Genomic DNA, 25,951 nt, shown 5'->3' with positions numbered 1-25,951 from the left:
ACATGATCATCTCAATAGATGCAGAAAGAACATTTGACAAAATTCAACATCCATTTATTATAAAACTTCTCAATTAAGTGAGTATAGAATGGCCATACCTCAACATAATATAGGATAAACCCACAGCTAATGTCATACTCAGTGGTGAAAAATTGAGAGCTATGCCTCTAAGGTCAAGAACAATTCAAAGATGCCACTCTCACCCCTCTTATTCAACATAGAGTTGGAAGTGCTGGCCAGAGCAATTAGGCAAGAAAAATAAAAGTCATCCAGATTGGAAAGGAAGAAGTAGAACTGTCTCTATTTGCACATGACATGGTTTTGTATATACAAAGCCCTAAAGACGCCACCAAAAAACTATTGGAAATAATAAACAAATACAGTAAAGGATACAAAATCAGTATACAAAAATCTGTTCCATTTCTATATGCTAACAGTGGGCTAGCAGAAAAACATATTAACAAAAACAATCCCATTTACAGTCTCAACAAAAGGCAGAAAAAGCCTAGGAATCAGTTTAACCAAGAAGGTGAAAAGACTTATACTGAAAACTATAAGACATTGTTAAATTGAAGAAGACACCAACAATGGAAAGATATTCCATCCTCATGAATTAGAAGAATTAACATTGTAATAACTGTCCATATTACTTAAAGCAATCCACAGATTCAGTGCAATCCCTATCAAAATCCCAAGGACATTTTTCACAGACACAGAGCAGGAAATTCTAAAATTTCTATGGAACCACAAAAGACTCCTCCAAAATAGCCAAAGCAATCCTGAGAAAAAATAACAAAGCTGGAAGTATCACACTCCCTGGTTTCAAACTATATTAGAAAGCCATAGTAATATAAAGCAGCCTGGTGTTGGCAGAAAAACAGATATAAAGATCAATGAGGCAGAACTGAGAGCCCAGAAATAAACCTATGCATATATAGACAATTAATTTAGGACAAAGGAATAAAGAACCTACAATGGAGAAATGATAGTCTCTTCAATAAATGATATTGTGAATACTGGACAGCCACATGGCAAAAAAAGTGAAACTAGACTACTATCTCACACCATACAGAAAAATTAACTCAAGATGAATTAAAGACTTGAATGTAAGACCTGAAACCATAATCTCTAGAAGAAAACATGGGCAGTATGCTCTTTGACATCAGTCTTAGCACTATCTATTTGTGTCTCTTCAAGCAAGGGAAACAAAAGCAAAAATGAAAAAATGGGGTTGCATCAAACTGAAAAGCTTCTGCACAGCAAGGAAACTATAAATAAAATGAAAAGACAACCTAACAAATGGGAGATATATTTGCAAATGATATATCTGACAAGGGATAAATATCCAAAATATATAAAGAACTCATACAATTCAAAAACAAAAAAGCTAACAATGCCATTAAAATGAGCAGAGGAGCTGAACAGAAATTTTTCCAAGAAGACATGCAGATGGCCAACAGGCACAAGAAAAGATGTCCACTATTACTATTAAGGAAACGCAAATCAAAACTATGAAGAGATGCTACCTAACATTTGTCAGAATAGCCATTATCAAAAAGACAAAAAGTGTTGGAGAGGATGTGGAGAAAAGGGAACCGTAATACACTGTTGGTGAGAATGTAAAAAAGATGTGGTATGTGTATATACAATGGAATACTACTCTCCATAAAAGATGAAATCTTGCGTATGCAACAACATGGAGGAACCCGTAATACCCTTGATGGTGTTACGCTAAGTGAAATAAGTCAGACAGAGGAAGACAAATACGTACCACATGATTTCACTCATATGTGGAATTTTAAAAGTTAACCATGTATTACTTTAATAATCATAAGAAACAATAAGGTGTTTCACTTGGGAAACAGAAAACAAACCTGAAACAAAAATAGTGCTCTGAAGTTCTAGACCCCCAAGTAATTAGAGCAGCCCTAATGGCCAAGGTATAAACTGTTTTTACACAGTAACCTAAACTATAGTCTGAAGAGCAAGACTCTTGGGTTGTATTCTCTTTTGTTCCATCATGCTTTCTCCTTCCCTTTTGCAGCTTTCCATAAGCAACGATATTTTTTCAGTTTTTTCTCCTTCTTTGTGAAACAAAATATATGTTCCCAATGTACTTTATGGCTACTGCATGAACAAGTTCATGTAAAAAATAGAAGTAAATAGATTAAAGTTTATAAAAGGAATTCTGTACTTCAAAAGACAATATGAATGCATATTTTGTGTCCTTTCTTCTCTTAATTGATTTAAAATGTGATTGTATAGAACAATATGTATATCATTGTATTGTCGGGCCTATAAAAATATGGAAAAGTGATATATTCTGTAGTACCTGTGCAAAGGAGATGTATGAGAATGGTGATATATTTGAGTAAAAAATGATAGCAGATGTTAACTTGAATCCACAGGAACAAATGAAGAGAACCAGAAATTGTAAACAAGAAGGTTAATATAACAAACACTGTAAATATATACTTGCTCTTCTTTCTTCTGTCAGCTTTTTTCAAGGGCACAGAGTTATATAAAGAAATAATTATTACAAACTCTTTTATATTTAAAGGTATAATATGTATAACAATAGCACAAAAATGGGGAAGAGATAACACAGCTATATAGGAGTAATATTTCTATATATAATTGGAATTTAATAATATAAATCTGAAGTAGACTCTAAAATTGATTGTGGTTATGGTTACACAACTCTGAATATAATTTTTAATGAAACCATTGATTTGGACACACTTTAAGTGGACGAATATTATGGTATGTTATATATTTTAAAAATAGCTTAGTGAACTACAAGAATTAAGAGATTTTAAAAGATTTAAAGCAATGGGAGGATACCGTGAAGGAGGGAAATTGTGACTCTTACTCGATTAAAGATTTCTCTAGTGCATACCTTTAACTCCTAGTGCTTAACCCAGTCATCCCTCAAATGCTGTTCTGATTACCTCCCTGCTTATCTGAGGATCCTCTGCTTTCTTGATTCAAATGATTCCATTCACCTTAGTTATATCTGTTGAAGAAAGACCAGAGTGGCTAAAATATATGTGCTAATATTCCCTAATTTTGTGTGGCTATAGATTTTATTACTTTCACAAAATGTTATTTATTGAAAACTTGCCTGCCTAATCTGATGCATCTTTGTTTACTTTGTTAATGATGCCCCAGGTGGTATCCTCTCTGTGAAGAATGCAATATGGTACATTTGGGCTGCCAAAATCATAGTGTGACCTTTTACATTTATTCATGGGCTCAGCCCTTTTTTCAAAGCAGTCTTCTACTAGACAATGTCAGGATCATGACAGGTTTCCAACTCCATTTACATGCTCTACTAGAACCAACTTCATTCACTAAACTTTTTTGGGGGGGTTCTTGCTCTTTTATTTATTTATTTATTTTTAACATCTTTATTGGAGTATAATTGCTTTACAATGGTGTGTTAGTTTCTGCTTTACAACAAAATGCATCAGTTATATATACACATCTCTTCCCTCTTGCTTCTCCCTCCCTCCCACCCTCCCTATCCCACCCCTCCAGGCAGTCACAAAGCACCGATCTGTTCTCCCTGTGCTATGCGGCTGCTTCCCACTAGCTATCTACCTTACGTTTGGTAGTGCATTCACTAAACTTTTAACCCAGGGAAACAGGCATTCAAACAGAGCCCTGTTAAAACCACTAACATCAAAAGGCAACTGTGTGCATGCCCAAGGATGTACCCTTTAGGTCCCCAGTCCTAGTTATCCCTTTCTCAGTGTGAATACCTTTATAATAACTTTCATGTATTTTTCATGTCATCGAACATAGTTAATCATTGTTAATTATAGCAAAAATTTAGATCACATAAAAGCTCAAATGGAAATGGATCCAATCAGAGTCCTGCTTGTGGTACAAATTTCACCATTTCCTCCTTGCAAGACATAAAGTGTACATGCTCAAGGAATCTCAGAGACACTTTTTCTCAATTCAGTGAATATCGCGTTACTCTTTAAATCAGTGATACCTACATGGTTTACAGTTACATAGCCTAAAAGGGAATTAAAATGTCCAGTAAGTCAGAGAATTTCTGGCTCATGGTAAGTTACTGTGACTAAGAAGACTATGGTTTACATCTTGTCTTGTTGGGAAAAAAAAAAATGTTAAGTTCTGCCTCATTGGGTACATCGTTGCAGAATAAGTGTTCTTCTAATATAAATCTGGAAATTATATTGCCATCATAAATTCTCTGGGATGATTTCCACTTATGTAAGAGATAGCATTATATTGAAAAGCACTGGTTAAGGAATTAAGTACTGGTTAAGGAATTATAGAAAAGTACTGGTTAAAGAACCTCTAAACTTCAATATAATGTGACTTATGTAATTGCTTTATCTGTTCTAATTTAAGGCTTTGTGATTCTCCAAACCAGACATTTCAACAAAACTCATCTTCTGTAATAAATGCTAATTAAGTTAGTGCTACACACACACAGACACACACACACATGCAGACACACACACGTTTGTATGTAAATGGTTACCATGCAAAGTGTTTTGAAATTTGTTGTTTCTACAGGGACTAATGTAAAAGGCTTGACAGATAAAACTAGAAGAGGTGTAATAAAGGGACAATTCAAGATACAATCAATGGATCTCCCTGGTAAGGACAAGAATTTTACAGATCTAAGATTTCAGGTTTCCTTATCTTCTCTGGAGTTTAATTAAGAATCATGAATAACATCAGTATCTATGGTTTATTTTTACATGGGCAAAAGTTTTCAAGAACTCCTTCCTTTAATTAGTTGAATTTTTGTATTGAATATCAGTGTAAAACTAGCTACATATTGTTAGTCTTAGAGCTCATTTGTTTAAGAGCTAATCCATAAAAACCAGTCCTTTAATAAACTTAGAATATGCTTGGTACAAATAAATATGCCCAATTACATTCTATTCACTTTCTATTTTCAGCTTAGATAGGCAGTTCTGAATTTGCAAATGTAGAAAGGTTAGTTAAGGAATGTGATAGATGAATATAACAGATGGTTATCAATTCCCTCTTTATTAGACCTGAAGTAACAGTGCTAGACACGTTTCTCTATGGTGTTTTCCGTGATGTTGAAAGAAGACACCTAAATAGAGAAAAAAGGGAAATAGACATTCAAACAGAGCCCTGTTAAAACCACAAACATCAAGAGGCAGCTAGCTGTGTGCATGCCCAAGGATATGTCCTCTGGGAGCAATGTGCAAGGCTTCACACCTCAGGGGAAAGATATGTTAGTAAGATAACTCTGAGAACTCACTGTACACAAACAAGCAAGAAAGCACACTAAACAACAAGCCTCAGAAAGGGAAACAGAGATCAGAGTCCAAAGATGCTATGATATATTATCTTAAATGTCCAGTTATTAGTAAAAAAAAAAAAAATTAAGACATGTAAGGAAATAGTAAATTGTGACCCAAGCACAGGAAAAAGTAGGAAACAAAATATGCTTGCGAGAATCCTAGATGTTGGACTTAGCAGACAATGACTACCTAGTAGTTATTATAAATGTGCTCAAAGAATTAAAGGAAAACAGATACACAATAAGGGTCTTCACTGGTGGTCCAGTGGTTAAGACTTCGCCTTCCAGTGCAGGGGGTGCGGGTTCGATCCCTGGTTGGGGAGCTAAGATCCCACATGCCTTGCAGCCAAAAAACCAAAACATAAAACAGAAGCAATATTGTAACAAATTCAGTAAAGACTTTAAAAATGGTCCACATCAAAAAAAAAAAAAAACTTTTACAAAAAGAAGATACCATGAAAATATTTTGTCAAATACACATTATCAACTAAAAATAAAAATTAATGTAAAAGAACCCAAAGCAAATTCTGCAGTTGAAATGTACAGTAATGAAATGAAAATATTGCCTAAGGGGTTCAAGAGATTGGATTAGTCTGAAGGAAGAAACAGCAAACTAAAGGTATGGGAATACTAGGAGAACAGAGAGAGAAAGGAGCAGTAAAAATATTTGAAAAGATGGCTGAAAATTGTGAAAACTATTCAATGAAAATTATTAATCTACACATTCAACCTCAGTGAATTTAAATAGAATAAGCACAAAAGAATCTACAACCAGACCCATCATAGTAAAAATGTTGAGAGACAAGGACAAAGATAAAATCTTGAAAGCAACAAGAGAAAACCAACTGATGGTGTAAAACAGAATCCCAGTAACCTTCATTTAGCAACAGAAGCTATGGAGACCAGCGGCAGTGGAATGGAATATTGAAATGATGAAAGAAAAATCTGTCAATCAAGAAACTTATATCAGGCAAACCATCTTTCAAAAATGGTGAAATTCCCAAGTAAAAAATTCCAGAGAATCTACTGCTAGCAGACGCACTTTACAAGAAATGCTAAAGGAAGTTTTTCCCACTGAAAGTGAATGATCTCACACAGTAATTTGAATACACAAAAAAGAAACAAAAAATAAACAAAAAAACATGGCTTAGAATAATTCTAGTATTGCAAAAGACCATATAAATGCATATTTGTCTCTTTTCTTCTCTTAACTGATTTAAAAGGCAATTGTATAACACAATAGGTATAAAATGTATTGTTGGGCCTCTAACATATAGACATATATAATATATTTCACAAGAGCTGTGCAAAGAAGATGGTGTGAACAAGGATGAATTTGAGTAAGAAAATGACACCAGATGGTAACCTGAGTCCATAGGAACCAATGAAAAGAACCAAAGATTGTAAATAAGAATGCTGATATAACAAACAGTGTAAATATATACCAAACTTGCTCTAATTTTTTGTCTCTCATCTTCTTTAAAAGTTATAAAGGTTCATAAAGAAATTATAAGAACAATTTTAACAATGTCTTTAATTTTATATGTGTAACATGTAATTCAGTAGCACAAAAATGGAGATAAGAGAATAAAACTATGTGTCAGTCATGTTTCTGCATTTACCTGGAATTTAATTAGTATGAATCTGAAGTTGATTCTGAAATTGACTATGGTGATTGTTACACATTCTATGACTATATTAATAACCATTGATTACACATTTTAAATGGGCATGTAGTATAGTATGTTAAATGTTTTTTTAAAAAATAGTTTAGTGAACTCCAAGCAGGATAGGATTTTTTTTAAATACTTAAAAGCAGTGGGAGGATGTTGTGAAGGAGCAAAATTGTGGCTCTTAATAGATTCGGTTTCTCCACCCCATATCATTTATTATGCTCCTAGTTTTTAATTCAGTCTGCCCTCAAGGACTGTACTGCCTCCCTGCTCACCTAAGGCTCCTTTGCTTTCTCAGATCAAATGAATCAGTTCTTCTAATTATATCTGTTGGAGAAAGACCAGAGGGCTAAAGTTTGTCTGCTGATGTTCTCCAGTTATGTGTTGCTATAGCAGACATTACTTTCACAAATGCTGTAACTTAATTACTAAAAACTTGTTCTGCCCAATCCAACGTGTCTTTGATTTTAGTAGTGATGCCCCATGTGGTCTTCACCTTTGTTTAGATTGCAGTGGTGATAAATTTGTGCTGCCTCAGTGATAGAGAGTGTTTGAAATATTCATGAGCTCAGCAATTTCTCCGAAGCAAGACTTCCAGTCTATAAATTCTGGATATGACAGGTTCCAACTTCATTTACATGCTGTGTTAGAACCAATTTTTGCCCACACAAAATTTTACACAACAGGTTAACCAGAGTCACCAATTCTAAGTATTCCTTTTGCAAAATAAAATTTTTTAAAATAAATTTCAATTTTTTTTCTATCATTGGACCTAGATCATCATTTCTGAATCCAGCAACAAAGTGAAAATCACATAAAGACTCAAATGGAAGGAGTGAGTGCAATACCAATGCTCACATTCCTGCAAATTACCCATTTCTTCCTCCCCACATAAAGGTCTACATGCTAAGAGAACCTGAGAGGATACTTTATCCCAGTCTACAAATTACTTGTTGTTTTTCTCCATCACTGATGTCTACTGACATATAGTTACGTGGCCTTTAAAAAAGGAATTAAAATATTCCTGGACAAGTCAAAGAATTTCTGCCTCACAGTAACATTCTGTGACTGTGATGCCCATTGTTTACAATTTGGTCTGGGAAAAAAATGTCATGTCCGGCCTCACCAGATATATCCTTATGATATGAATGTGCTTTTAATGTACACAAGACAGTTATATTTATTAAGATAAACTCTATAGGATGACTTAAATTTGCAAGAAACTTTGTATTTTATGGAAAAAGTTCTAGTTAAGGAATTAATGTGGCATCAGTTTGTGGATCAGTTTTATCGCTACCTGACTATGTGGTCTTGGTCAAATCACTAACCATTTCTAAGCTACAATATAATGAGGATTATATGGTTGCCAATGGCTCTTCCAATTCTAACGTGTACTGATTCTGAAAGTAAGATATTTCATTATAATTCTTCTATAATAAAATAATGCTAATTAAAGGAGTATTACAAACAAACACAACTACATGTTAATATTTACCTTACAAAAGTGTTTTGAAATGTTTATTTCTATAGACACTGATACAGAGCGCTTCCCAGATGCTGTTGGAAAAGGTATAATAAAGGGTGAAATCAAGACACAATCCAAGAGTTATCCTGGTAAGAACAATATTTCAAGACTGTTCTGGCTTATTTATCTTATCTAGAGTTTATTTAAGTTTATTTAAGTTTGAATCTGATTACAGTACCTATAAGCTGTTATTACATGATGCAATGTCTTCATAAATTCCCTCCTATAATTAGTGGAACTCCAACAGTTATTATCAATGGATTTACATATTGTGAATTTTAGAACTCCTTCATTTAAAAAGTGATCCTCAAAATTTCAGTGGTATAGTGAGCTTGGAATATGCTTGATGGAAGCATTTTAAGTGCTACTCACTTTCTTTTTTAGGCTAGTTGCAAAAGCAGAAAGGCTAGCTTATGAATGGGATTAAAAGAGAGATTTCATTGCTTACTAATTCCCTCTATATAATTGAAATACCAGGCACATTTTCAGTATCTCAGGTGAAGTAGAGGTGTTTAGTTTTGTTACATAGTCCGTAGTTTACACTACTGCAACTTGTCTTGGTGTTATAGTGTTTGACACACTGCTTCTTGATCTTTGGTGTGATATTAAAGGAGGCAGAGAGCTTAACAGAAAAACAAGGGAAAGAGACCGTCAGCAGGAAAAACAAGTGTCATCCAAAGGTGACTGTTTGCATGCCCAAGTCTGTGCCCCCAGAGGAGCAACATTAGAAGATTCACACTGCAGAGAAGGAGACTTCTCTACAATAGAATATATTCCAGCCAAGTCACTAAATAAATAATCAGGCAAACAGCAACAGCAAGCCTCCAAAGGGGAGAGGAACTCAGTATCCAGATTTCTTACAAGATATTGTCTAGAACGCCCAGTATAAAACCCCCAAAAATATGAGACATGCAAAGAAACAGTAAAGTGTGGATCATATACTAGGAACTTCAGGAAGAGTAGGCTTAAAAAATAATTTAAGCAGTGGGAGGGTATTGTGAGGAGGGAAATTGTGATTCTTACTAGATTTCAGATTTCTCTAGCACATACTCCCTTTTCCCTCGTCCTTAATTCTATCTGCTATCTGCTATCAAATGCTCTTCTTAATGCTTCCTTGCTTATATAAGCATCTTTACATGCTTCTTTCAACTGGGCCTGTCATTCTTAACCTATACCAGTTGGAGAAAAACCAGAGAGCCTCAATTATATCTACTCAATTGGCTCTTTAACACTTACTTCTGGTCTCAGCCATTACAACAAAGTAAGATCCACCTTATGGTGTCAGGTTCAGGATAGGTTTCCAACCTCTGGTGCATGCTCTTCTGTAACTAGCTTTCATTCATAAAACACTGGACACATAATTTGACCCAAGTCAGCAATCCTACTTAACCCCTCTTTCAATATGAATTTTTCTTTAAACTTTTATGTATTAAAACAAAATACATGAATGTTATTTCTCTCCTTTGACCTAGTTAGTACTTTCTAAATCCCGCCAAATGTCCAAATCACATAAAAACTCAGATGGGATGGGATGCAGTCCCAATGCTGGTACTGCCTCAGATTTACCCATTTCCCCCTCCCCAGCTACAAGGTGTACATAGTAAGAGGACCTGATAGGCAGTTTTTCTTAGACTGTAGAATATCTTGTTACTCTTCTACATCTTTGATGTCTGCTTGATTTACATAGCCTTAAAAATGGCATTAAACATTCTTGAGAGAGTCAAAGAATTTCTACCTGGTAGTAACTTTCCGTAATGTGGGACCATGCTTTCTCTCTTGACCAGTGGGGAAAAAATGCCACGTTCCACTCATAGGTATATCCTTAACAGTATGAGTGTCCTCTTAGTGTAAACTTTGCAGTTATATCATTTACACAAACTCCCCAAGATGATTGAAGTTTGTATGGGACAGTGCATTGTGTATGAAAAGCACTGGTTAAGGAATTATGGGGCATCAGCTTGTACTCAGTTTTGCATTATCTTGGTGTGTGTTCTCAATCAAATCACAAAACATCTCTAAGCTTCAATAGCATGAGGCTTATATGATTGCTAAGAGCCCTTCAAATTCTAATGTTTTATGATTGTGCAATGCAGACATTATATTATGTCTCTTCGATAATACAAGTACTAATTAAGTTAGTACTACACACAGACACAAAGACACACATACATGTGTGTTAATGGTTACCTTACAATGTGTTTTGAAATTTGTTTTCTATCCATAGAGACTGATATACAACGCATGAGAGATACTGTTGGAAGAGAAAAAGCAGTTGGTGAAATCAAGACACATCATCAGAGTCACCCTGGTAAGAACAAGAATTTTCCAAGTCTAATATTTATGGTTTATGTCTTCTCTGGGATTTAATTAACTATGAATCATTAATGATAACAGTAACTGTATGTTAGTATTAATGGGCAGTAATCTTCATGAATTTCCTCTTATGATTAGTTAAACTCTAGTATTTACTGTCAATGGAAATTTAGCTGGATATTTTTCAGTTGTAATCTCATCCATTTGGAAAGTAATCCATATAATCCAATGCTCTAATGACCTTAGAATATGCTTGGTTTAAGTATTTATAACTGTGATTCTACTCACTTTCTTGCTGGCTTAGAAAGGAATATTGCTTTGAAATTGAAGAAGCAAAAAAGCTAGTTGATGAGTGGTATAAGAAGAGGAACATAACAGTTATTTCACTGATTACCAATTTCCTCTACATAATTAAGTTGGTATGTAAATTTATATCTCTACTAGAGTGGAGTTCTCTAGCTGAGTTTCATTATTCACAGATTACTGCTTTAGTCCTGGAGTAACAGGGTTCGATACATTTCTCTTTGTTGCAAGAAATACTGTCGTTTTGAACTTTTTACAGAATTGATGCTGAAAGCTAGCATTGGAAAGTAACTGAATCCTTAGATATAAGCACCAAAATACATGTTTTCACTGAAATTTAAGGCAAGATTTCTGAAACTTTGCTTTTGAATGCTTTATTTTATTATATTCTCGCTTTTATTCCTGTAAAAAAATAGTGTTGTAAATGAATCAAATAAATATTACTTGCTCCAACAGCTTTTCACTGGGGAAAAGCTGGGTGGTGTAAAAATGAAATTGTTGGAACCAAGCAGTTAAATTTGGTGTATTACGATAAGCCATTTTTCCATGTCTTTAATTTTCAGAGTATTTTCGGTTAGGTTCTTTCAATTAATTTTTGCTTCAGTGTTACTTATTAATAGGAATCCTTGTCAGTTTTGAATAACAGCCTTAGACACAGCAGTAAAGTGCTTTCATTTACATCCATTCAATTTAAAATGTCATGCCTTTTATCAACAAAACTAAGTTAATTAATTTATACTTTTAATGGTGAGTTTATAATTAAATGCTCTAAAGAAAATTTTATATTAGCAATATAAATTCCTAAGAGAAAAGGTATTAAAAGGAGAGTACAGATCAAATATAGAAATAAGATAAAATGTGGTTAGATTAAAGGTCAAAATTAAGTAAGATGGTACCTAAGAACACAGAACAAAGAAAAGGAAGAGAAAATGAAGAATTAGTTTATAGAAATTGGAGTGATAGAAAAGTAACCACTCAAATGTGGGAAGACAAACTGCAGAAACAAAGGCTAATACATGGAGTTTGGGAAGTAGAGTGCAAATAGTAATGGTGTCTATGTGATTTTTTTTTTTACTTTATGTGAGAATTTATTTAAAAACAAAGATATGTCCACACAACATCAAACAGTTTTTTTACCGGCACGTTGCACCAAGTAAATTCTCAACAAACGTGATCAATTTTTCACCCTTTGACAATCAAAATAAGAGATATACCAATATAAAATAAATATCTGACTACTTAGAATACTTTTTGTAGTATGCTTTTAAAATTTTACTCTTTATGAAATATTTTAAACACCCAGAAAATATGTAACACTAACATAAAATACACAACATTCTAATGGTTCCCTATCTATGATGTTACAATCCCAATCTCTCCCTTCTCAGCTTTTATCACATGCAGTCATAAAGAATATATAATGATGCTCTATACAAATATATTGCAAAATATTTTATTGTGCCCTCTTTATTTCTTACTATTCTTCATTATGGAATTTCCCACCTTGTCTTCCTCCCCACTACCCACATTACTGCAGGTCAGTCAAATTTATAAAAAATGTGTGTGCACGCACACACACATACACACTCCTTTTTAGTAGAAATTCCCAAGTTAACTGCTTTTACTTCCTTTTTGGTCTCTAGAGTATATTTTTATGCCATCTCAGCAATACTTTTTAAAGTACATTTTTTAATCTAGCGTTTTAGTTCTTGGAATTAGAGAGGTCATTTGGGATAGCTAGTGTCCTATACTACTGCATTCAAAATTACATTTAAATTGGAATACCAAGCTGTACCAAAATATTTTCATACAAACAATCTAGGCTTGATGCTTTCATGAAAATAAAATCAAGAATAAACATAAACATGACAGTATGACCCCATTACCCTAACATGCCTTAAGGCTTTTATTTTTAGTAATTTGAATATCCTCCCCAGAGTTTACTCTTATTTGACAAATATGAATGGCTAGCTTAGAGTCATGGATTCTGGAGTAAATTGTGTCAACCATATTTTATTTTCTCAGTAACAGCCTCTCAGGCTGTGGCTTCAGTTTAATCTCTAGCCACTGATAAAATAAGATGAGGTTTATAATCTTTGTTTAAATGGGAGTGTTCTACAATAGCACATATTACTTTTATAATAAGTAGGATATATGAAAAATAAATCTTATGAACATTGATTGAATGGGGTGAGGGGAAGCCAGTGTTTCATGCATAGAGCTCTGATCTCCAAAACTATTCTTATAAATGCATCCTTCTAAATATAGTGTACAGATCAAATAAAGAAGTGAATATTCTGCTTCAAAGTAAAACAGGGTTGGGATACAGGTTGAAATTAAGGAAGATGCTAAGAATGGAAACTGTCCATCAGAGAAAAGCCATGTGTGCCACCCTCCGTATCCGTTTAAAAAAAAAAAAAAAAAAAGTGAGGGTTTTGCTGCTAATTAATTTACCCACGAAGAGTAGGAAGAGCTCTTGTACATGTGCATTTGCAAATACTAAAAATGTTACTCCATCAAAATGCTATAAAAGAAGAACCTTTCTTTACGAAAGAATCTTTCTCAACCAGAAGGAAAAAAGCCCTCTAAATGACTTTGAAAGAATTGGACAAATCAGGGAACTAAAGACAATGAGTGAAATTCCCTCTGGAATATTTGGCAAGAGAAAAGGAATTTTACAGTGGTGACATCAACAAGATAGAACAGGAGTTTTCTACCATCTTCCACCCAAAGAAAATCAACTTGACAGTCACCCACAGACAAGAGAGCATTTGTGGAAGTCCAGGAGTTAAAGCAGAAAAGTTTCAGCACACTGTTGGAATAAAAAAAAAAATCCAAGGTTGGAGGCATTGAAGAGGGTAAGAACAGTTTACCTGCATCACTCCTCCCCCAGGACAGCAAACCTCGGTACCAAAAGAGCCCTTCTCCTCCCATGATTTATCCCATGGGGCAAAGTGAGAACATGAGTGACTGCCCAGCTTCTCTAGCTGTACAGGACACTGTCAAGAGACCCATTTCTCTCTTGTCCCATCCAGAGAACTGTGTCATGAGCTGCATGACTAGGAGTGGTGAGTGGCTGAGAGAACAGCAGCCAGGGCTCAGAATAGAATATATGAAAGAGATGTGGTTACTGCTAACCATGTCAAGGACTCCATTGGGAGTCCCACACATCAGCTGCTGAGAACACCTCACCTGTGAACCCCCTAAAACTGGCCCATACACATTTCCAACACTCCATGCACCTCACCCACAAACCCTCACCCTGTGATTGGCTCCCTGTGTGTGTTCCCGAAGGCAGCAAAAATGAGCTTTCACAGACAGCTAGTGAGCACCCACAGAAAGCAAGCCCAAATCTGAAGGCCTTGGAGAAACCACAAAATGGAACATACAACACTGCCAGAGGGAAGGCAAAATGGAAGCTGGCAGCAACCAGTCTGGCATTACAGGATAGGAAGAAGGCATACAAGCTTACGAATTCTGCCACAAAAGATAGCAAGAAGTGTAGAGTAGATGTAATCATAGGAAAGGTCTAAGAAAGCCTCAGAATCCTCAGCAGGGCTGATAGAAAGGATTTATTCCTGAAAAGCCATCAGTAAAGCAAGGAGTAGGTGACTGCTTCTTCAAATTCAATGACAGCAGTACAAACATCAAGGAACATGAAAAATCAAGGAAACATGATGATGCCATGAACGAGATACAATAATTTTCCAATAACCCAAGAGAAAAGGAGGTTTGCAATCTAACTGATAAAGAATTCAAAATAGCTGTTTTAGGGAAGCTTAGGGAGCTACAGGAAAACACAGAAAGACAGGTCAACAAAAGCAGGAAAACAATGCATAAATAAAATGAGAAGTTTAGCAGAGAGTAGAAATCATTAAAATCGAATCAAATTCTGGGGCTGAAGAATACAGTGAATGAAATTTAAAATGCAATAGAGAATTTTTTTTTTTTTTTTTTTTTTTTTTGCGGTACACGGGCCTCTCGCTGTTATGGCCTCTCCCGTTGTGGAGCACAGGCTCTGGACGCGCAGGCTCAGCGGCCATGGCTCACAGGCCCAGCCGCTCCGCGGCATGTGGGATCTTCCCGGACCGGGGCACGAACCCATGTGCCCTGCATCGGCAGGCGGACTCTCAACCACTGTGCCACCAGGGAAGCCCTGCAATAGAGAATATTAACATCATAATAGATCAAGCAGAAGAGAGAATGTGTGAAGCAGAAGGCAGTACCTTTGGAATTATACAAAGAAGAGTAAAGAAAAAAATTTTTTAAAGAATGAAGTAAAACCGTGAACTATAAGACAATAAGCTAAATAATATATAAATGATTGGAGTCCCAGAAGGAGAAGATAAGGAGAAGGCAGCAGAACACTTATCTAAAGAAGTAATGGCTTGAGAACTTCCCAAATCTAGGGAGGGATTTGAATGTCCAAGGTCATGAAGCTAATAAATCACCCCCAAATTTCAATTCACAACAATATCTGCCATGAAATATTATAATAAAACTGTCTAAAATCAAAACCAAAGATAGAATTTTTAAAGTACCAAGAGGAAAATATTTCTCTCATACAAGTGAATCCTTATCAAGCTATTAGAAGCTTTTTCTGCAAAAACACTGCAGGCCAGGAGAGAGTAGGATGATATATTCAAAGTGTTGAAAGAAAAAAAAAACTGCCTAAAAAGAATACTTTACCAGACAAAGCTTTCCTGTAGAAATGAAGGTGAGATAAGGCTCACAAACAAAGGAGAGCTGGGTGAATTCATCACCGTTAGAACTGCTTTATAAGAAATATTGAAAGGAGGTTTTCAAGCTGAGATGAAAGCACACTAATTGATGATATGAAAATATACAGCACCATAGTAAAGCAAGTATATAGTCAAATTTCAAACACTCTGGTGCTGTAACGCGGTGGCGTGTTAACTCTGTCATAAAGGTGAAAGGACAAAAACATTAAAAACAACTACAGCTACAGTAGTGGATACACAATATAAACAAAAGGTAAATTATGACATAAAAGGTGAGGAGTGATGGCACCAAGATGGTAACATAGGTCATTCCTGATGTCACTCCTCCTCACAAGAAGCATTACTAAAAACTGTTCATGGACCAGACACCACTGAAAAAATCCTAGAACATGGGAGTGAGGCTGTAGCACACCCCCTGCACAACAGAGACCAAGACACACCACATTAGACGGATAAGAGGAGCGGCTACACACTGACCATATTGCCCTTCCCCCAGGCTGGTGCAGCACAACACCAAGAAGTCTCCCCTCAGCCCTCAGTTCCTCCAGTTTGAAAGAAGAGCCCAGCGTGGATTTCCAGCTCTACCAGCATTGTGGGTCACTTCTTGAGAGCCCTCACTTCTTACCACAGGGATTTCGGGGTAATCTGCTGGGCTTGACTACTGGGAATCTGATTGTGACAGAGAAGGGGGAGGGGCTTGCAACAACCAGCACTGGGATCTTGGCAGACCAAGTTCTTACCCGCAGTACCGAAGTAGTAGTCCTGACCAGCAGCTTTGCTCACCTGGAGAAACAAGAGGGAGGGTGGTACAGTCTCACCAGGTGACACACTGAGATGCAGGTCTGTATGGTTTGGTTCCTCAAATGAAGAGCCTTGACAGCTCTGGAGCCCTGTCTACCCCCTCCAAGCAGGGGAGCTGAGCCCTAGCTTGATATACTGCTGAGTAGCTCCTTGCCCCACCTTACCAGGCATTTGAGTCAGAACACCTGGAAACTATGGAGCACTTCTTGAGTGAAGAGTATGGCAGGCAAAGCTGATTGTCCATAGACAAGTCCAGTGGCACCATTTAACCAGGGAACTTGGGGAGCAGGTCAGCTTGAGTCAAGACTTCAAAGAGCCTTGGAGGGATTGAAGTCAGTTTCCCTGCTTGGCACAGGCAGGGAGCTAATTAATAGCCCCCATCAACTGTTGGACAAAGCTCCTGGCCCCTCTTGACCAGAAAGCCTGATCAGGAAGACCAGGGGGCCTGCTTGCAGGTGGCCCTCCCATTCTGCCCAGGCAGGGGAGCTCAATTTTGCCTCACTCCTGAGTGTAGCTCCTGGCCCTTCCTGGCCAGAAAGCCTGGCCAGAACACTTGGAGGATTTGTATCCAAGCAACACTTGAGCAGAGAGTACAGCAGGCAAAGCTGATCTTCAGCAGAGCAAAGCCAGTGGCACCATTCAGCCATGAAATCTGGGGCTCGTATTGCTTGAGTCAAGACCGTAAAAAAAGAGCCTTGCCAAATGATGCGACTGACAAGGGCTTAATTTCCAAAGTATACAAACAGCTCATATATCTCAATATCAAAAAAACAAGCAACCCCATCAGAAAATGGGCAGAAGACCTAAATAGACATTTCTCCAAAGAAAACATAAAGATGGCCAACAGGCATGTGAAAAGATGCTCAACATCACTAATTATTAGAGTAATGCAAATCAAAACTACCATGAGGTATCACCTCACATCATTCAGAATGGCCATCATTAAAAAGTCCATAAATGACAAATGCTGAAGAGGATGTGGAGAAAAGGGAACCCTCCTACACCATTGGTGGGAACGTGAATTGGTGCCACCACTATGAAAAACAGTATGGAGGTTCCTCAAGAAAACTAAAAATAGAGTTAGCATATGATCCAGCAATCCCACTCCTGGGCATATATTTGGACAAAACTGTAATTCAAAAAGATACATGCACCCCTACGTTCATAGCAGCACTATTCACAATAGCCAAGACATGGAAACAAACTAAATGTACATCAACAGATGAATGGATAAAGAAGATGTGGTACATATATAAAATGCAATACTACTCAGCCATAAAAAAGAATGAAATAATGCCATTTGCAGCAACATGGATGGACTTAGAGATTATCATGCTAAGTGAAGTAAGTCAGAAAGAGAAAGACAAATACTATGTGATACCACTTATATGTGGAATCTAAAATATGGCACAAATGAACCTATCTATGAAACAGAAACAGACTCACAGACATAGAGAACAGACTTGTGGTTGCCTAGGGGGAGGGGGTTGGGGAGGGATGGATTGGGAATTTGGGATTAGCAGATGCAAACTATTATATATAGAATGCATAAACAACAAGGTCCTACTGTAAATCACAGGGAAAGTGTATTCAATATCCTGTGATAAACCATAATGGAAAAGAATATAAAAAATATATACATATATATAACTGAATCACTTTGCTGTGCAGCAGAAATTAACACAACATTGTAAATCAACTTCAATAAGAAAAAAATATGATCATGTCATCTACAGAGAATATCTTACAAATGGGGAAAAGATAGTCTCTTTAATAAATGGTTTTGGAAAATTGGATATCCATATGCAAGAATGAAATTGGACCTGTATCTTATATTGTTTACAATGTTTCACTCAAAATGGATTAAATATTTAAATGTGAGCTCTAAAACCTCAATACTCGTACAGTAAAACAGTGAAAAAGCTCCTTGACATTGGTCTTGGCAATGACATTTCAGACATTGCACTAAAAAGCACAAGCAACAAAACCAAAAGTCAACAGCTTGGACAACATCAAATTAAAAATCTTTTACACAGCAAAAGGAACCATCGAAAATCACAAGGCAACCTAAGGAATGGGAGAAAAGATTTGCAAACCATCTATCTGATAAGGGGTTAATATCCAAAGTATATAAGGACTTATACAGCTCAATATTAGAACAAACAAACAATGCGACTATAAATGGGAAGGGGCCTGAATAGACATTTTCCCAAAGAAGATATATGAATGGCTAACGGACACATGAAAAGGTGCTCAACTAATCAAGAAAATGCAAATCAAAGCCACAGTGAGATATCTCACACCTGTTAAAATTACTATTATCAAAAAGATAAAAGTTGGTGAGGATGTGGGGAAGAGGGAACCTTTGTGCAGTGTTGGTGAGATTTTAAGTTGATACAGCCACTATGGAAAACAGTATAGATGTTCCTCCAAAAAATAAAAATAGATCTATCATATGATCCAGCAGTTTCACTTCTGAGTACATATCTGAAGAAGTCAAGTCACTATTTAAGAAGAGATATCTGCACTCCCATATTCCCTGCAGCATTATTCACAATAGCCAAGTCTTAGAAACAACCTAAGTGTCTGAAGACAGATGAAGAGATAAAGACAGATAATCGATCGAATGTCATTCAGCTATATAAAAAAAGGAAATCCTGCCATTTGGGACAGTGTGGAACTTGAGGTCATTATAGAAGTGAAATAAGTGAGACAGAAAGCGTTTGTATGATATCATTCATATGTGGAATCTAAAAAAGTTGAACTCAGAAACAGAGAGTAGAATAGTGGTTACCAGGGGCTGTGGGGTGGAGGATATGGGAAGATGTTGGTTAAAGGGTACAGACTTCTAGGGAGAAGAAGAATAAGTCCTGGGATCTAATATACAGTGTGATGACAATAATTAAAAGTTGCTAGGAGAGTACATCTTCAGTGTTCTTACTACAAAATTTAAAAAGGTAATTATGTGTGGTGATGGAGGTTTTAACTAATTCTATTGTGGTAATCCTTTCATGTATCAAATAATCACATTGTACACCTTAAACTTATGCAATGTTTTATGTTAATTATGTCTCAGTAAATCTGAGGAAAAATGAAAATGTAGTATAGACATAGAATATTATTCAGTCTTAAAAGATAAAGATGTCCTTCCATACATAACAACAAGGATGAACCTGAAAGGTATTAATGCTAAATGAAATAAACCAGTCACAGAAGGACAAATAATGCATAATTTCACTTATATGAGATGTAAAATAGTCAAACTCACAGAAACAGAGAATAAAATGGTAGTTTCCAGGGGCTGGGGGTAGGGGGAAATGGGTAGTAGTTAAATGGGTGTAAAGTCTCATTTATACTACATGAGTGAGTTCTAGAGACCTTCTGAACAACATTATGTCTATAGTTAACAATACAGTCTTGTGCATGTAAAAATTGTTAGAGGGAGTGCTTCATGCTAAGTGTTCTTACCACATACACATAAAAAAGCAAGGAGACGAGTAGTCTTTTAGAGGCGATGGATATTTTTATTACCTTATCGTGATGGCATCACAGGTGTATGCGTATTTTCAAATTCATCAAAATGTATAAATATGCACAATTTTTGTATACTAAGTATACCTCAGTGAAGTTGGGGGGAAAAAGACGCTACCCAAGGAACACAGAATAAAGAGAAGGAAGAAAAAGGGATGAAATAGTTTATAGAAACTGGAGTAACAGTAATAGATGAGTGGCCAAACTGTGGGAAGGAAACATTACAAATGCATAAAGACTAATACATGGACTTTGAGGAGTAGTGTGTAAATATTCAGACTTCATATAATTTTTGTTTTTAAACTTTACTTTAGGTATGAGTTTATTTAAAAACAAAGATGCATTCTCATATCAAGAAGATTTCTACACCAGGCACATTGCACCAAGTAAATATAAAACAAAAGTGATGAATTTATCACCCTTTGATGATGAAGGTAAAAAATTATATATAAAGATATAAAATACTATATAGTTACTTAGAATGGTTCTTGTGGTATGGTTTTTCATTTTACTCTTTTTTGCATCTTTTTATTCAGAAACATCTTAGATAAATCCTTGTAAGCCTGAAAATGAAACAACTTTAATTTATCCTTTTTACTAGCAGAATTGTTTATTTGATCATTCTTCTATTAAAGGTCATTGACTTTTTAAGTTTTTTCACTACTAAATGTGTCCATGAGTATATATTCTTACATTTGATGTTTTTATCTCTTTGGGGTAGTGTCGCAGGATTGGTAGTGTTAAAGTGTATATTAATTTTTAATATTAAAAGATACTGTGAGACTGTTTTCCTAAAAGGGTGTTAACATTTTTACCAGCAATTTGGGAAAAATATACTTTTCTCTACATAACCGTCAGCCATACAGATGGGTGGGGTTTTTTTTCATTTATGCCCATCTTAGAGTTATTAAATCATATCTCAACCTTTTTAAAATTTTTTCCACATTTGTTAGTGTTATTTTACTAAATAATTACCCAAAAACTATTTAGCTTAAAGCATAACTATTCATACAGTTCACGATTTGGGAGTTAGCAATGTAGACTGCTGTGAGCTGGGCTAACTTACACATCTTTGGTCAGCTTGTGGTCAGTGGCTTCACTCACTTGTCTAGCAGTTGGCTCACTGTTATTTGGGACAATACAGGTATATAGTTGGTGTTCATCAGGAGATAGAGACCACACTAACTGTTTGAAAAGAGAGCAAGAATAAAAAACTAGTTAACTAAGTATAAAATTGTTAGCCAAGTAGCTGAAAGTGTAAAAAGAATTCTAAAGTAACATGGAGAAAGCAGTTTCAGGAGAAGTTTCCACCATTAGGGGTAAAGGAGACCTCTGAGTGTAGAGGATGTTACTTGGCTGATGTTTCAGGAAGAGTCTCAGATGTACTTCTGAAGAGGAGGCACTGCTAGTGTCTCGGGTGAGAATTTAATAAAACTTAGTAATAAATTTAAAATTTTAATAATTTTTAATAATTTTAAATAATTTTAAATAATAAATTAAATTTAATAAAACTTGTTCTGCATATGTTGGAAAGAATGCAAACCATTTGTGTCATGGAAAGAACTTCTGCTCCTGGGAAAAAGAAACATTGCTGGCATGATGTTCACCAGAACTGAAAAGGGACATGAGCTCTCAGGAAGCCCATTGGTAACCAAGTGGGAGAAACAAATCCCTTGTTTCTTTTCCAAACTTGCAATCTACGTCTAGCTTGCCCTATTTGCACAGCCTAACTTGGAGCTACCTGGCAAAGCAAAAATGTAGTTCTTAGAATCCCAGATCCAGTACCACAAAGCAGAATGTAGAAGAGTGGTTTGGGAGATAAGAGAAAATAAGCTTTTCAGGTGTCACAGGAGGTGACCTGGCTACATGTCTCTCATCTTCCAGCTGGTTGGCTTAGGGGTCTTTACATTGTAACCTCAGGTTCTTAGCACAGCATGTGGGGCAAACCTTAATGAACAAGCAATTTTGACATCTCTGCTTGCATTTGTTTGCTTTTCTTGCATTCACTAAAGTCATATACTAAGATCAGAGTTGTGTGAGAGGACATGAGTACAGGTAGTCAAGGACATGTTGAGGCTGTTATCGAATCCAGTGCACCAGTGCTCCCTCTGTTTGCAAATATCCGTGATCCCTACCCCCTGCATGCAAAACACACGTGCTCTTCCAAGAGCTACACAGATTCTCATTAAAATTTGGCATCAGTGCCAAAGACCACAGTCTTGTGATCTGTAATCATTTTCAGGGACAGTTCCTGTGATGTGACTTACCACAAAACACACACACACACACGCACACACACACATGCACACACACACACAATATAGTAGCACAGACAAGGATAGACTCCACGGTAGGCACTCCCCTACAAAAAGGTGGGAAAAAAAAGCAGAGGCATATAGCAGTCAATGATCCATAAATTTAGGTCATCTTTTCCATCATTTGATTATATGTTAATTATAATTTTCTCAGTAAAACTATGCATTCAAAAACCAGGATGTTGGGAGATCCCAGGAGGGAATGCAGACTAGGACATACAGAACTTACTTCACTGCAAATTTATGACAGGTGACATCATCATCATGATGGCATAAGATACCCCTCCTAAACTCTCCTCAACAACAAAAATTTGACATCCATCCATGAACAAAAGTGGCTTTGTGAGAGTTTGGGATCCAGCATCATACGCCAAAGGATCCAGAGTTTCATCCACCTGTGCATCAAATAATAGGAAGATAGACCTCCATCCTGACTGTGCGCTCTTCAGTAGCTTATGAACTGGTTCCAGCCCCTCTTGGCCATGGTCCAGAAGCATCTGGATAACCTCGACTTGGGCAGTCACCACAGACAAGAGAGCTTTTATGGAAGTCTGGGTTTCTAGAGGAGAAGTTCCAGCACTCCAGTGGAGTGAAAAATAAGAATTTGGACACATTAGAGTGGATAAGAGGAACAGTTTGACTTTGCCCACCTTCCCCAAGGTGACACAGCTAGGGCCAAGCAAGGCCATCCTCTGAGGGGGGTGAGAGGTGGGGTGGGAGGAAGAGCAGGTGAATGAACACCAGGCTTCCCCAGCTGTACAGGACACTGCCAAAGAGACTCATTTCTCTCCTGCAGCATCCAGAGTACTAAATTTGGGGTGAGAAGAGTTCAGGAGAGAGGCACGTAACATTTTGGGGGAGCATTAAAGGGATTCAGTTCCTGCTGACTATGCTGTGAACTCCATCAGAAAGCTCACCCATGAACTTCTGGGAAAGCCTCACCTGCGGATACCCCCGGCTAGCATGTGGCACCCCAAGCAACAGGCATGCCTCACCCACTTTCCCTCACACTGCAGCCAGCTCCCTGTGGATGCTCCTGAGGGTGGCGGCAGAGCAAGCTTTGTTGGACATCTAGGGAGCACTTGGAGAAAGCAGGCCGGAGTCTGTGGACCAGAGAGAAACCAGAAACTTGAGCTGTAGCACCACTTTAGGGAAACAAAAGGGTGGCAGTCAGGATTGGGGCTGATGCGTTGCAGAATCCAAAGATATACAAGCTTAAGAATTCTGCCACAAGAGGGAGCAAGAAGTGTGAGTAGTTGTATCCACTCAAGGTCTGAGAAAGCCTCAGTCTGTAACAGTGCTGATGGAAGGTTTCTTCCCTGAAGGCAGTAGTAACGACTGAAGGAAGTGACTGCTACTTCAACTGTGAAGACAGCACACAACACCCCAAGCAACACGAAAAATCAAGGCAACATGATACTACCAAAGGATCACAATAATCTTCCAGAAACCAACCCCAAAGACATGGGGGTCTGCAACTTACCCAATAAAGAATTCAAAATAGCTGTTTTATTTTGTATGTGTTAATAATTATATATGATATTATTAATCTACAAAATATGCAATATTCATATATATGTATACATATATACACACAATGGAATACTGTTCATTCCAGTGAATGTATATCTTTATTTAGATTTCTTTAATTTCCCTGAGCAATGTCTTGTAACTTGTGATAAAAGCTGTGCCCCTCTGTTGAATTTATTACTATTTTATTATTTCTGATGCTTTTGCAAATAAAATTGTTTCCCTAATATCGTTTTTGGATTATTCAATGCTCTTATATAGAAATAAAATTGAGTTTTATTTTATATGTCCAGCAATACATTTTTATGCAGTAGTCTTTTTTAGTCAGTTAATTGAAGAAAAGAGAAAAATGTATATTGTCATTTATATTTACCTATATAATTACCTTTAAGGTGCTTTTTATTTCTTCATGTGGATTTGAGTTACCATCTGGGTGTCATTTTGTTTCAGCCTGAGGTTTTCCCTTTAGCATTTCTTTTAAGACATGGCTGGTAGTATAAGATCAATATCTCTTAATTTTTGTTTTAATTTAGGAATATCTTTGTTTCATCTTTATTTTTGAATGATAGTTTCTCTGGGTATAAAATTCTTGGTTGTGAATTTTTGCTTTCAGCACTTTGAAAACAGAATCCCCCTGCCTTCTCTCCTCTAGTCCTCATACTCCCCCAGCCCTAGGCAACCACTAATCTAATTTCTGTCTCTATAAAATTTGCCTATACTGGACATTTCATAGAAATGGAATCTTATGAGTTCTTTTGTGATTTGCTTCTTTTACTTAGCTCTGATCTCCAAACTAGTCTTCTAAATATACATCTTTATTATTTTAATTAAATTAATGATCTCAAAAACTTAATGTTCATTATTTTAATTTATTTAATTTTATTTTTATTGGCAACTAACTTAATGTGTGAGTATTAAAAATAAAAAGTTATAAGTGTGACCCATCTTACAGCTAACTTATTTTCTAAATATTTCTGGAAGAACCTTATGAGTACTTTTCACCCCATGTGACTGAACGTCCAAAAGTACTTCATAGAGCATCTAGGGCTGGGTCAAGTGTTTATAAAACCTTCCACTTTCCTTCATTGAATAAAGAACATTCAGGTAATTTGTAATATTTTTAGTGTACAATGTGATGTTTTCAATGAATAAAGATTTAATTATATGGAAGTTACCAGATTGTACTAGCCTTAGTTATATAACCAGTTTAGCAAAACATAAGTGAAAGTAAATTCTGAATTAAGCTTATCTAACATACATGCATGCTTAGTGGATGAGTGGTGTCTCTGGCATGGCTCTTCCTTCCCCACCACCACTAAACTGGAACTCGAGTTTTTTCTCAACATTCCTTTCTTACACACTATTATAGATCCTGCAGATGACTGAGATAAACCCATCTTATAATCCTCTTCCTTATATTTATATATACCTCTTTTGTCCAATCCCAGGCAAGGTCAATAGAAAGAGTCAACATGAGGGTAAGTATGAAGGAAAATAAACGTTATGTTCATTTTCTTCCTTTCCTTTCATTATCATCTCCCAACCATCTAATCCACTAATATTTAAGAACTAATTTACAGACCCTATTTCTTATCCATTGCTCCAGTGGTGTTATATAATCATGCTTTATTTCTCAGCAAGATACATGTTGTGGAAATTAAACACATTAATGTAATTTTATCTACTAACTTTGAGAAACTACCATCTAAATATTGCACATTCTGCATTTTATTTTAATGTATTTTTCTCTAAGTGAGCATACTGAAACTGTTTTCATTATTACATACTTTTATTTTTAACAGTGCTCAAAATATGTATCTTTAAAATAGCATTTCTATAGCATTTCTCCCTCCATTCTAGCACTAGATTTTTCACTGTAGGAATACAGACTTCTTTTT

General features: G+C 36.2%; 1 protein-coding gene across 5 annotated transcripts in view; it reads left to right on the top strand.

Moving 5' to 3' along the window:
- The window catches only part of CCDC7 (coiled-coil domain containing 7), a 276,653-nt gene that overhangs the window by 233,405 nt on the left and 17,297 nt on the right, over window positions 1-25,951 (top strand). For 3 of the 5 annotated variants that reach the window (XM_027121767.1, XM_027121770.1, XM_027121768.1), the window contains 6 exons: window positions 4,555-4,638; window positions 8,524-8,607; window positions 10,743-10,826; window positions 16,373-16,516; window positions 20,523-20,642; window positions 25,502-25,531. In XM_027121767.1, the coding sequence (XP_026977568.1) occupies window positions 4,555-4,638; window positions 8,524-8,607; window positions 10,743-10,826; window positions 16,373-16,516; window positions 20,523-20,642; window positions 25,502-25,531 (546 nt within the window). The remainder of the gene's footprint in view (window positions 1-4,554; window positions 4,639-8,523; window positions 8,608-10,742; window positions 10,827-16,372; window positions 16,517-20,522; window positions 20,643-25,501; window positions 25,532-25,951) is intronic. The other 2 variants (XM_027121769.1, XM_027121771.1) reach the window with 2 other exon arrangements.

Source organism: Aethalodelphis obliquidens, unplaced genomic scaffold (assembly GCF_003676395.1).
Source record: "Aethalodelphis obliquidens isolate GAN/ISIS:26980383/991018 unplaced genomic scaffold, ASM367639v1 scaffold23, whole genome shotgun sequence".
Lineage (NCBI taxonomy): Eukaryota > Metazoa > Chordata > Mammalia > Artiodactyla > Delphinidae > Aethalodelphis > Aethalodelphis obliquidens.
The sequence above is the reverse complement of the archived record's forward strand: the minus strand, read 5'-3'. Positions and strand labels throughout refer to the sequence as shown.